A 14,032-nucleotide genomic window follows, 5' to 3' on the forward strand; every position below is an offset into this window, starting at 1 on the left:
AGCAACAGCATGCACGCATGCGGACACACACACTCACACACACACACACACACACACACACACACACACACACACGCACACACACACACACACAGTGGGGGGCCGGTTTCTCAGCTTGTTCTTAGTACACGGAACACTTAAACGTTTGTCACTGCAGCCAACCCGTCCCCCTGGTTATTTTAAGACTTTCTTTTCGATCACAGCACATCTCCACTTCAAAAACCCAACACGAAACCCCCCTCCTTCATAAAAATATGCACAGAAGTTTTCCTGAAGTCAGGAATGGAGAAGTACGAAAAAAAAGAAAAGAAACTACATTCAGCGAAGGAGGAGGGAACAGATGAAGGAGAAGAAAAAACACTGGAGGGCAATTATCTTGGCTATTTCTGGAAGAGTGCTTTTCCATCTTTGCCAGAGCAGAGGGAACACAGGGGCTCTGTTTGGCAGCTGGCTGGGGAGGCGTGCTGCGGGGGGCTGCGGGGGGCTGAGGGGGGGTGGGGGGGGCTTGCGGTGCAGCACTGTGCAGCCCTGTGACCGTCGGAGGGGGGGGGGTGGGAAAGCTCCAGGCCCAGCCCTGGGGAAGAGGCCTGAGGAAGGGGGTACAATGGCGCAGTGTGCCAGTCAGTGGAGCCGCACCGCGCACAATGGATTTACTGTCAGGTCTGCTTCTCCTCCACCTCCCCTCGCCCCCCCCCAGCCCTTCACAGAAACACGACACTTTCACAGGGAGTGGGAACGGTCAGGTCAGGGACCGGCCGGAGAGACCAGTAACACGCAGTGGCCAAACCGCTCTGATACGCCTGCCCAAAAAAGTGACTGCATAATTCCCTCTGAACTCCACTGCAGCCCTGCCAAGACTTTAAAAGCGAGACCTGCTAAAATAAGACTTTACACATGAGCTAAAGCGCTTGTTGTACGGGGGTGGGGGGGGTGGGGGGGAGTGCAAGGTTTTGCTTTTCAATGGAAAGGTTACAGACTTTAAAAGCTTGGGAAACATACTCCCATTCAGTAAAAAGGCAAGTGCTGAATGTATATTATGAATGATTCAATAACCCTTTTGATGTACATCAATGATTCATTGTTGGAAATGCTTTTTAGAGGGAAAAAACAAAAAGACTGGGAAACTATAAGGAAAAGAAGCCATTCTCGTGAAGAAAAAGTAAAAGGTAAAAGCAGACTCTGATCTTGTCCACTTCAATAAATTAAAACAAAAAACATATTGTAAGTTGGAGAAATACATTAGGTATACCAGCATGTACCGTGAGATACAAGCAGTGGCCATTTTGTAGAACGAAGCATACTCATAGGCTTCCGGAATGGGATGCAGTCACTTCAACCCTCATGAATGGACTTGAGTTGTGTACACACACACACACACACACACACACACACACACACACACAAAAAAAAAGAGGGGGCAAATTTTCTTCTTCCTCTTCTCAAGATCCAGACACTTTCCCATACTCTTGGGGGGTTGGGGGGGTGTGGGGGCTCGCGCTAGGCCTGGGCACTGCAACTAAATATATGTTTATTGTCTAATTTGTTCCACATTGTCACTCCTTTTCAAGCTAAATTTACACAAGCCGGTTATTTTTAAGCCGTTAGCGCCGAGAGGTTAGCGCAGAGAGGAGGCCGGGCCCACCGTGGCTCCAGGGCTTCTCGCAGAAGGGAACAGCAAATTGCTACCAGATGCCCAGCCTCACAGCCTCGCTGCAGCCGTGACGGACTACGAGGGCAGGCCTCCCCAAGAGAGACGCCCGACTGCGGCCGAGTCCAAACGTCACACAGGGGAGGGAGGGGAAAAAATCTCATAAATAAAACTGAAATTCGACTGTATACTCTGGTATGAGTCTTAATCATTTATGCACAAACATGTAAATCTCACAAAATGCTTTTACGTTATTCCTAATGTCAAAACGGAACTGAGAATAATTATTTTGACATTTCTTCCTCCCGACTGTGATCAACTGTAGACATGCTAGCAAACTTTCCCCAAGCGTCTTCTGGCATTTCCCTCCTATTTAAAGGGACCGATCACTCAACATTTAAAGGTAATACAAAAATTCTTCCATGTACCATAATAAGCCAGCACATAGCAACTGCTATAGCAAATGCTGATCACCATCTTGATCCTTAAAGGTACGATGATGGAGAGCACGGGTGTGATGGGCTCAGCATCACTATGAATCCAGAGGGCTGGAGCGAGAGGCTCCCAGACCCCGGTAACACTGCCTGCAGCAGAACTCATCCTTTCAGCCCAAATCCAATCCCCAAAACTCATACAATCCCTCCACAGTCCACTTCATACAGCAGCATTGCACCACGGTGACTTAGCTACCTCCTCAAACAAGCCCCCAGCTAAGACACACAACCGTCTGGTCTGTACGGTATCAGAACCGCGTCTCTGTAACAACCCACTCTCTTGACAGGATACAAAGCCTTAACTTGCCCATGGACTAGTATGCGATTGGCCAAATGTTGAGATGAGATGTGTGTGAATGACTTCCCACCCGAGTCACTGTGCAACACTGTGACTGAGGTCCCTGTACGTGACCCTCTCCCTGTGTGATTTACTCCCAACACAGTTTGCTCCCAAAGACCCTGCAGGAGAGACTTCCCCCTCCAAGCCCACAGCTGCTTCCTACAATGATGGGGAATGACAGAGTGAGACGTGAGGTCAGCGGGGTGCCAAGCCCACAGAACCACTTCTCTCACCAGAATGGATTTTAATCGCAGGTAGGAGGGGCAGTCTAGAACTGAACGTCGCCTGTGGAGCACGTGCAGTGGAGGTGAAGGTGAGCTGCCATAGGAGAGGCTGTGACCTCCATATCCATTACTCCAAAGAGCCCAGAGGAAGAGCAAGCGACTCCCTTTCACACGGGAATGAACCCGCCCATCTCACTCAGTGGACGAGGCTCCTGCCATTCATCGGTCTGATTCTCTTCCCATCAGCGTTCAGAACCCAAGCAGAGTATTAATTGGATACGAAACAAATTCCCTCCGCATGCAGTGCTAGATAACAGCGGAAGCTGTCCTTCCAGTGCAACCCCAGACCAGGCTACGGATTAATTTCTGTTGGAAACGGACTGACGGATCACTACGGAGTGTGTGTGTGTGTGTGTGCGCGCGCGCGTGTGTGTGTGTGTGTTAGTGCTAGGAAAGTGCAGGAAGCAGAATCCCCCAGCAGTGATGGATGTGATGCTCGCGGTCTTCAAAAGCGGCGTCTGTCCGCGCAGATTAGCAGTGGTGGAAAACGCCGGATCATCGTTATGAGAGAGAAGGCGCCGCGGCTTAGAGGCGTCGGGAGCCGGCCGCGCGGCCCAGCCTCCGCCGCCACCGCCGCGGAGCCTTGAAAGGGCGAAGCGCCGTTGCCGCGAGCAACGATAATCCTGTTAAAGCCCTCGCGGCGGCCCCCGCTTCTCCTGCGCCACGGGCGGGGGGCTCGCGGCTCGCCGGGCGTGTCCACGGCCAATCTCTCTCGCCACGGCGGGAAACACACAGACCACATCTACCCAAATCCAGCGGAGCTGGACTTTCAGTTTCACTCATTGGGGCTGCAATCTGCTCCAGACTCACTGACACCCTTGGGCATGAGGCAGCTCCTTCTCGACTCCCAAAGGAGAGATCCACCCTTTCTTTGTCCCTTTCTCATTAATCCCACCGCCCCCCCCCCCCCACCCCCCACCCCCCACCCCCCGAGTGCAGAGTGCGATAGTGTTCACTGAGTTAGGCTGCTGGACATGGTGGCCACTGAGCTCTGGCAGGGTACAACTGAGTAGAGTGCCATGCCCAAAGGAAAGGTTGTCCAACCCTGTTCCTGGAGACCTAATATCCTGAAGGTTGTCATTACAACCCTAATTAGGCACACTTGATTCTACCAATTAGGGGTTTAACAAGGTATCTAGCAGTTGAATGAGGCGTGCATCGTTAGGGATGGATTGAAAAAGTACAGGACGGTACATCTCCAGGTACAAGGTTGGGCGGCCTGGTCAGGCCCTGCCGCTCCTACCTCTTTCCCATGTTGCCGACGGCGGCGGCCAGGCTGGGGCTGCTGTTGGCCTGCCTCCGGCGGATCAGCGGCTTCCTGGCGCCGGGGCTGCCCGGCGACTCCTCGGGCTGCCGGGCGGGGCTGCCGCCCTTCTTGTCGAGGTCGCGCAGCACGTCGTAGTTGATCTTGTTGGAGATCTTCTTCTGCTCCAGCATCTTCTCGATGGCCTCGCCCGCCGTGTTGGCCCGGATCGGCTCCCGCTTCCTCAACGACCTCTTGGGCTGCAGCAGACACGGACACAGGGGCACACCGAAATCATGTTTACATCACATACTTAAGCTCTCAATTTCATCTCATGCCAAATGTTAGTGGACTCCTTGAATTAGCCTGCAGGCTAAAATCACTCTGCTGGTACCAGACGGAGATAAGCCTCAGCAGCTCAAAGTCAGTTTTCTTGAGTTAAGGATAATTTAATTTAAATAAGGCGCTACAGTCAATGTAAATAGGCAACTTTTATGCTAAGTTCCCTGACCTGCTGTTCCGTTATTTTGGGGTGGAAAAGAAATCTAATTTAACTATAATGACAAGGGGGAGGGGGTGGGGTTTATGAATAACGCATACTGTTTCTGGATTCGCCATCAAAAAGTCTCCACACCTCATTAAATACCTGCTGCAGTCCAGTTAATCCATCTAGTTAAAAACACTGTACAGATGTCAGGTTAACAAAGGGCACCACTGCTGCCAAAACCTGATGTGAAATTGGAGCAAAGCTACTGAACTGGAAAATATGCACACACTTAGACACAACTGCTTTGTGTCAGCAGTAGTGGCTAGTCAGGAGGGCTCAGTCTCCACGCTGCTGCAGCTGAGCCAGGCCCTTACCTTCTGCTCCTTGTAGATTCCCAGCTCCTTCTCTTTTGCTATCTTAGCTTCCTTTTCTGAAAGGGAGGATCGACATTAACCTTTTGGAATGTAATCGAGATAAAGAAAACGGCAACATCGCAACACTCTTAAACAGGTACGCAATAAAACATTTGGCATGCCATATATCTGAACAGAATCAACCAATACCGAGACTAGTATTCCATCATTACATTATCCACTCAGTTTAAAAATGAACTGTAGCAAATCCTTATTGGCTATTCTTTTGTTCAATGTGAAACATCACATATTCAAAATGAAAAACGCCTTGAAGATTTCAAAACAAACCTTGACATTTGTTTTAAATCTTCACATCATGTTTAGGCACAGGGAGAACCCCACACCCACCCAGCAATGCCTCTCTTACCTTTCTGTTCTTGTAAGTAGTCAGCGTTCTGCTTCATCCATAGCTCAGTCTTAATCTGAACCTCTTTGTCATCGAGGATATACTACATAAAGGAAAAAAAACAATTAGCCACCTCAGGAAAGACTCGCGTCACCGCTGAGAGGGACGAACAGATGGCAAGGCTACAGTAACTACGAACAACAGCATTCAGACAGTGACAACTGAACAAAAAGAAATGGCTACAACAGAATACGCAGTCTTAAGATAATACTATTGTGAGGTATTGGGTTTCAATGCGAGGCCGGTGTCAGTGGACAGTTTTAGACTTTAAAGGAAGTGACACGTAGCAAGAAGCGCCCACGCACCCTCTCGATCTCGTCGTCGTCAATGCCGCTCAGGTCCAAGTCTCCGTTTTCCGAGGTAACGTCTGAAAAGACAGGATGGGTTCAGCGTTGGGTAACAAGGCTCTATTTTGCCTGTTTTTCTGCTGTTTGCAAAACCAGGCACCCTCAGGCGTGACTTGAGATTATTTCAGGCACAATGCCACGCAGGTAATTCACCGGAGAGCTCATTTCAATAACACGGGAAAGATAATCTTCTTGGCTGATTGGGGCCCACGCGACTTTCAAACATTAAAATGCAAAAGAATTGGCTTCAGTTTTATCAGTAAATATGTACACCGCAACTCCGTATAATTACAGCTAATAGGCTTAACAGTGATAGGAATTCATAATGTTTTCAGACTTTTCAATTTTAAGAGACTCGCTGATATGATCATGCACTCATATCAACCTAAAATCTTCATAAGCCAGCCTCAATCCAAGAGAGGCTCAGGGACATTTTTCTAATCAAGTAAACTTTTCTCATCATAAATGACAGCAAGACTGGAAAAAAAAAATACATCCACAGATGAGTCACTTCTGTACAGGCTAGAAAAACCAAAGACTCCTGAAAATACTGATAGTGATTGAAAAAGATAACAAATCAAGGTTTACTAAATAAATTTAATTTATTTATTTAGGTGCAACTCAAAACGTACAGATATTATACACTATATTACCAAAAGTATCTCGGCACCTCTTTGTCTGGGGCAGTGAAGGCAAATCTTAATGCAATGACATTCATGACAATTCAGTGCTTCCAACTTTGTGGCAACAGTTTGGGAACAGCCCTTTCCTGTTTCAGTATGACAATGCCCCTGGGCACACAATGAGGTCCATATAGAAATTATTTTGTTGAGATCGGTGAGGAAGAACTTGACTGGCCTGCACAGAGCCCTGACCTCTACCCCATCCAACACCTTTGGCCCTGAACTCAAACCCATCCAACTGCCAGGCCTAATTGCCTAATAAGTGCCCAACCTCACTGATGCGCTTCCGACAGAATCAAAGCCAATCCCTGCAGCAACGTTCCAACTCTAATACAAAGCCTTCCTAGAAGAGTGAAGGTTGTAATAGCAACAAAAGGGGGACCAACTCCATATAAATGCCCATAATTTTAGAGGAGAGGTTGGAATGTCAGGTGTCCACATACGTTTGGCCATGTAGTGAATATCCATGTCACAGGTATGTGATATGAGTAGTATATATCCACATTATGATATATTACATGAAATGTACAGGTGGGGACAGGTATGCCCCAGTGCCAGAATGGCTTAGCCCGTTAAGGATAATCTAGTGCCATTTCACAGCCTTAGAGGCTCCTCCAGCTCTCGCTAAATGCAAATCTTCACCCTCACTGAGGCACTGCTAGTGCCGGATGCATCAGAGCTGCCTCAGCTGCCTCAGAAATGACAACTTTCTCCTTTTGGTCCATTTCTTAGCATTAACAAATACAATGTAGTCATTTACTAGTTAAACTAGCTTATTTACTTAATATGACAGGTTGACGCCAACTTCTACTCTAAATGGAATATAGCAGTAACATTTGCGCAATTCATTTATCAGTATCTAGTCAATTAGTTCCAAAACTGACTTTACAAAACAAATTTACCCGTCAGAGGCTAGCACAATTCTCAAGTAACAAGCTCATTTATTACTGCTCACCCTTACACAGTATTAAGCCAATTAGCTAAGCTTACCCATGCAGAACAAATGTAAAAACGCAAGAGCAAGAATAAACCGAGAAGTGATAAAAATGAAATATTCCCAAAGAATTACGCTATGGTCAAGCTTCACACGGTGAGGCAAAAAGGATAAAGTAATGAGAATGCGGCAGAATATATTTACAGAATATATTTATATATATATTTACAGCATTCAGTAAACTTAGGGCTGCAGTGTGTGAATTCACCTCAGAGCTATAATGGATAATCAGGGACCAATTATTCGTTAGGATTTCAGAGCTCAGTAACTCTGATGTCAGGGTTACTGTTACCAAGGACATGAAACCGAGGCTGACTCTTATGGGCATTGGCTCTGACTGAGCTGGATTTCTGTTATACACCTATCTGTTTTCAGCAGGCACGTATGACCCAACGCACAGAGGCCTACACAAACATATCGGTTTACCAGTCTTGGCTTTTCGACTTTTGAGCTCTCAGACAAACACTGAGGGGGGGGGGGGGGGAATGTTTTACTTGTTATTTCTGAACTGACATTCATTTCCACGTCAAAGGAGAAAAAAGGAAAAAAACAGTTCTCGTGAAAACCCGGCAACACAATTCCGCTTTCACTCAAAGAGAAGGGGACTATTGTTCAAAAAACATGACAGGAGCGTTTAACATCTTTCAACAATTTCAAGGTCTCTTTATGTAACACTTTCAAACGGCGTTTCTGGGCCGCGCGCCCTACACAGGCACGCGCTTCAAAGCCGCCGCGTGCGCACCGAAGACAGATTTCCCAGGTAATTAACGGGCAGGTGTACGAGTAAAATACCCCCCCCCCCCCCCCCCCCACTCCGCTGCTGCAGGGGGAACAATGCTGCAATACTGCAGTGATTTAGATCCGCTTTTACCGGTCAGGACCCCAGCAGATGTTCACTTCCAGCAGGCGAATATCAAAGGACGTTTCACCAGGCCTGCCACGGAATGCGCATGGATTTACCTTACCGTTAGCATATTTTATGAGGCGGGGGGGAAGGGGGGGGGGGGGTCACTGCTCCTAATCACTGGGATGGCACTGCGCTCACACCAGGAGGCACATGGGAGGGGGAGGAGCAAAGGAAACGCTGGAGAGACTTTTAAAGACTCTCTAAGAGTCACTGAAATAGGCTGCAATCTGTCAGCCCCATCTTAGACTTCCCCTTTAATGAAGTGCAGGGGCTGATAAGAGGCAGGAATACTCAAGGCAGTGAGAGCACACACGGACAGGGAGGACAGATAAACCGCAAGTACTATCTACACAAGACAGAAATAACGTCCAGGCAAGGACATCAGCGCTTTCACGTGCCAGCAGGATATGAGGTGGCTACACATGCGCATGGGGTTTGGATAGGTTTAGTAAAACCATAGGAAATGGATTTAGTTAAATTCACCCAGCTTTTATCGCTCTGTTCCTCTCAAGAGGCACTTGAGAGTTCACCACTTTCAGCTACATGCTTTTGTAAGGGTCTCTTCAGACTTTTCTTTTCTTGGGAAAGGTAAACTCAATATGAACCTCAAATGGGATGCACGCAATAATGGAGATATTGAGCTGTGGGTGACTCAAGAGCATTCAGGGAATGAGCTTATAACCTTCACCAGTGGCCACACGGGCCCGGTGGGGTAGGTCAAAAGCGATCGCGGCGGCGGCGGCGGCGGCTAGCTGTTAGGCTGGAGAGCCGAGCGCCGAACGGCCACAATCACAGGAAGGAAGTGGGTAATGCTCCAGTGGGAGCTGCTGCTACACCGCGGCAATCAGCCAGAGGTGGCTCGGAAGAATGGGTCTATAATAGCCAGGGACAAAAGGCGGCCCACAGCCCCGCGGCCCGTCCGCATCACCCTTTCACGCGTTCCAGCGGCGTCCCTTAGCTTATTATCCCCGAACGGGTGGAGAAAATGTGCCGCGCGGCCCTTTGTGGAAAGCTTTTTAGGCGTTCGACCGCACTTTCCGGGTTATTTGGCACAGTATCAAAAATCTTTTCTCAGCGCCGGGCTTTCATTGTACAATTGCCACAAATACCTCTGTGTTTGGTATGAAAGGGAAAGGCTTCCAGTTCCATTCTTATGCTTATTTAAAATGGCCGCCCTCTCCTGTGTGGGTAGGAGCGGGCTGGGAACGGCGAACCGAGCGCCGGCGCGGGAGGAGAGGGCGCGTTCACAGGACCCCGGCCCCGCCGTGCGGGTGGGCGCTCACGTCCCGAGCGCAGCTGAGCGGGTCGCCACGGCTCCAGAAAGTAACAGAATGTCACGGCGAGCCGCGCTAGAGAGAGACCGAAGACGCCACGGCGTTCACGGAGAGCGCTGGCTGACCTGGCCCTCGCCGAAGGCCCCACTCTTCCCCGTTTGGCCGCAGCCGCTACACTCTACGGGGGCAAATTCACAGATTGCTTGGGGCTTTCGGGGTCTGTGGGGAGAGGAGGGGGGGCGGCAGGCCCAGAGGGTCAAGGCAGGCAGGGTTCGGCAGCACGACAGAGCTGCAACAGCGCCTGTAACCCAAATGGCACAGGGGTGACCAGTACCAGTCAGAACTCACCCGTGCAGCCGAGCACTGCGAGAGACCCGAATAAAAAGCATCCACTCTGGCAACCCTGCGGTGTAGATGCGCTTTCACACTGAGTAAATATGAGGGCCTGTCCATACACCCACAGCTTTACAAATATAACAAAAGAACTAACCGTGTCAACTCACCATTGTAACCTATGACAAAGGGCTTTTAAGAGGTACTTCCAAATGGTTTTCAAATGGTTCTTTGTAAGAGATACACTGTCATTTTAATCAGGTTCCAAGGAAACGCACTGTTTTCACGATGTCTGGTAAAAATACACGTAGCCCATCTATAAAAAAATGTATAAATCACCCTTAAAATCCTTTCCTCAATGGCAAGCTTAAATGTAATGAACTGCATGTGTACAGCAAAATGAACATAATGAATTGTGCATATGACTGAATTTTAATGAGCATAATCAGTATTGCATAATAGCAGCCATTAAATTGGTTTTGCTCCAATTGCTGTAGAGGGTAAGCAAAACTGACTTAACAACAGGACCACCACTATGGTCCTTTGGAAAAATGGCTTTTAATGAAATTGATAATTTAGCTGGATTTACTGTGTATTTGTCAAAGCCTGCTAATAATGGGCCTCCCCCTCCCCAGGCCTTGGCAAAGCGTGTGAGATTTGACTGTAATGGTCCTCGGGGAATCCCTAATGGTTATCTCCCCAACAAGCTGTGGGACAGGAGGGATCAGCCCGATAGGGAGGGGTCTAAAAAGGGCACTCAAGGCCACGCGCATTAACCTTGCAGTGGTCCCAGGCACCAGCTGTGGACAGAGCCAACACCACCATCAGCCTGACGCGAGTGCTAACGCATTCAAGGCCAGGGGAGGGGAGAGTGGGCGGAGCCAAGCATGTCACTCAACTCTGGTAGGACCAAGAGTGAGTGGTGCTCTGGGCTGAAAGTGATTAGAACTGATGTGACTCGATTGTGTTCACCCCAGTTCCTTTTCATAATTAATTTAGACAACAGCAACTGCGTTCTTAAGGTTACTTTTTTCATTTATTTATTCCACAACCTATAACAACTAAAACTTGAAGGTTTTACCCAATGGTGGAATGCAAACGGGCGTCACTTGTAGTTTGGATGCTTAGGTGGCCTTCCTGCAAGCCTGGTGGTCTTTTATTCCAGGCTCTTTTGAGTTTACCCAGCTAAATTGGAAAATAATTCAGAGGTTTATACAAAAGGAAAACATATTAAACAGTGCTATGTTTTGTGGCATTAATAAACAATAACGGCAGCAATACTAACAGGTTCTTCTTACTGCAGTAATAAATAAAAAACGTTCATAGCTAACAAGAGAAATGTTTACAATGCCTAATGAGCTGGAGATTTATTAAAGAATCAATTATCGGTTTCATTTACCCACAGAAAAATCAAAATCAATACCATGCACCAAATCATTATCGAGCAGCGTGAGATTTCATAAATATCACACTACAGAGCGATTCGGCAACACAACGTGCAGTCGTCACTGCGAAACCCTTATTCCCACGCTTTCAGTTTAAGACTCAGGGCTGCGAAGAGGCCCAACAATGTCTGGGCCAGTCATTGTTCTTCAGTGGGAGAGCTTCCTCAAGTTTCCACAGTCCACGAGACTACCAGCCCTTTCATTCCAGAAACAAAAAAAAAAGGAACGGCTTTCACAGAGTGAAGTTCACACTATGGCCTTCGCCTGGAGGTACGAATCGCCCCCCACCCCCACCGCCACACACCCCCCCTCCCACCCCGCACCCCCCCACCCCAAACCGAGCCTCATCGCGTCCCGTGGGAGTCGGGGAACTGGCAGACCTTCAAGAGCAGAGCGGCAGCCCTGAGACTCAACTGGCCATGCGGAGAGATCCGGGGCCCGGGGCCCGGGGCGTTTTCCCCCGGTGGCCTCTGAGGCCCGTGAGCGCGTTCCCTCTCTGCGCGGGGGAGGCGCGGGGGAGGCCAGGCCGCTCGATTGTTCGGTGGCGGAGAGTGGGCTGTTTTTCCACGGGCGGAAGAGGCCGGCTCAGCGCCGCGGCGAGGGGGGAAACGCGAGCCGCCGCCGCCGCTGCTTAGCGTGTGATGCGGTCGGAGATAACGCCGCCGCGGAGGGGTCCGCCGCGAAAAAAAACAACCCCCCCCCCCAACCGAAGAAAGAAAAACAGGTGCTGGAGGACGAGTGCGCTCCTCCTGAAGACGGAGAGACCAAACGGCCTAATCTCACGTCGGTCTTTTAAAAAAAAAAGGAAAAAGGGGGAAAATTCTACAAAGATCTTCTAAATTACAGGGAGCGCAAACAGAGGCTAAGTTCCTCCCCGCGCGCCCCCCCCCCCCCCGACCCCCGCTTCTCCTCTCATCTCTGCACCTGTGTAAAAAAAAAAGCCTGTTCTTTTCAAGAAGAAAAAAGGCCTCTCTCTACCCCCCTCCCACCCAAAATCTCTTCACTTCCAGAGGGCAAATCAGTCAGCGAGCGCTCCGATATCTTTCAGCTTAGATCATCGCCGTTAGGATATTAATAAACTCTGACTTCACCCACACTGCGGATTATCAAAAACACTCCGCGATTTCATGCAAGTTAAAACAAAAAAAAAAATACAGCGCTTATAATACACTTATGCAAGTCATTAAAGCACGGCATTAAAGCTTTCACGGTTTCCCAGGGAAACGGGTACTTTCGGGTCCATTACACTCCCGGTTTCAAACCCCGCTGAAGACTAAATAAATAGAGGGTGAAGAGCGGGGTCCACACCCACGCAGCGCAGACGGGCCTATTAAAGCAGGGCTCCTTCACCTCGGCTCGGCCCGGCCCCAGCGGACCACTCTCCCGCTGAACCACCTGCTGCTCCTGGGCCGTCTGGGCTGCTCCTGGAGGAGGCTGGGGTGTGTTTGCACAGCACTGACCCACAGCACTCCACATGGAGGCAGACAGCCCCGCCCCTCCTCCCCTCCCCCCCTTTATTTACAGCTCTCAGAGGGCACAAAGGATTACAGGAGAGATTAAAAAAAACAAAACAAAGGCCAGAGTCAGCTTATCCTCCAAGTGCTTGTGAACAGAACTCCTCTACGCTCGTGACGCGGTAAGTGGCACAAACCCCAGGCCAAACTGACAAGAGCAGGGCATTTTCATTGGCTGCTGCTCTGGCCTCCATTCCATTCTGCCTAATAAAAGCTGCCACTCACAACGCACTTATCGTAGTAAACACGGTGATAAAACATGGTGTGACATTTTTGAGTAAACAGATTATGTAAGCCTTACTGAACTCTGGAGAGGAACAGGTACACCTATTCCAAAGTGATCAAATGGAGGATCTGAGTAGGCAAAGTTTGTCAAAACCATTAAGGCAATTAATTTTAATTACAAAATACAAATTATAGGTGACATCATAATAAATAAATAAATAAAAACGGGTGAGTGCTCGCTGCTTGCTTTTTTGCCACCACAAATTACTCTTTTTGTAGCAAAACATTTTAACTGCTAGTGGTTTACAGAATTACATTCTGTGTAATGAGTGCCATTATGCAATGTTCCTAGGTGGAGCTAGCAAAAGTCATAGCTGTGTATGGTAACAGTTAGTATTGAAACAAATTTACGACTGACTTAGTATTACATTACATTTACATTACAGGCATTTAGCGGACGCTCTTATCCAGAGCGACGTACAACATACAAGTATGGGATAAGCTTTCCATACAGTATGCAAGACCTTAATGGGGTTCTTTTGCGATTCAGCATGGCATAGACATTTGGCCAGATATTCTTTTCCTGTTACAGACCTAGCAGAGGACCCCTCTTCCCCATGATCCACATTTTGCAGACTGTCCACTGCTGGATGGGAAGCAGGTACAGCGAATTGTGTGCACTCTAAAGGTCTCTGTGCAGCGAGCTATCAGCTCTACGGCTGTCTGAGGCTCTTCACATAGCCCCTCCCTCAGCTCCAGCCCCTCCCCACCCCACCCCACTCTACGCACGGAGATTTAAAAAAAAAAAACTGCCATTAGCAGAAAGCACAAACCGCCCGCCCTGGGAGTTAGCAACAAAATTCAAAACAGGACATTTCCTCTCTAAATGTGGCAGAATGTATGTCTGTGTTGTGTTCACTTCACAATGAAGTCACGTGAACAAAATATTTGTAAAAGTTACATTCGGACAAAGGTTTCAGTAACTGACAACGAGT

At 48.7% G+C, this 14,032-nt stretch overlaps 1 protein-coding gene across 3 annotated transcripts in view; it reads right to left on the reverse strand.

Annotated features, from left to right (window-relative positions):
* LOC118209322 (transcription factor IIIB 90 kDa subunit-like) overlaps positions 1-14,032 on the reverse strand; it is a 59,158-nt gene that overhangs the window by 11,823 nt on the left and 33,303 nt on the right. For all 3 annotated transcript variants that reach the window (XM_035384553.1, XM_035384562.1, XM_035384569.1), the window contains 4 exons: positions 5,621-5,682; positions 5,277-5,358; positions 4,871-4,926; positions 4,010-4,269 (listed from right to left, as the gene is read on the reverse strand). In XM_035384553.1, the coding sequence (XP_035240444.1) occupies positions 4,010-4,269; positions 4,871-4,926; positions 5,277-5,358; positions 5,621-5,682 (460 nt within the window). The remainder of the gene's footprint in view (positions 1-4,009; positions 4,270-4,870; positions 4,927-5,276; positions 5,359-5,620; positions 5,683-14,032) is intronic.

Source organism: Anguilla anguilla, chromosome 1 (genome assembly GCF_013347855.1).
Source record: "Anguilla anguilla isolate fAngAng1 chromosome 1, fAngAng1.pri, whole genome shotgun sequence".
NCBI classification, from domain to species: Eukaryota; Metazoa; Chordata; class Actinopteri; order Anguilliformes; family Anguillidae; genus Anguilla; species Anguilla anguilla.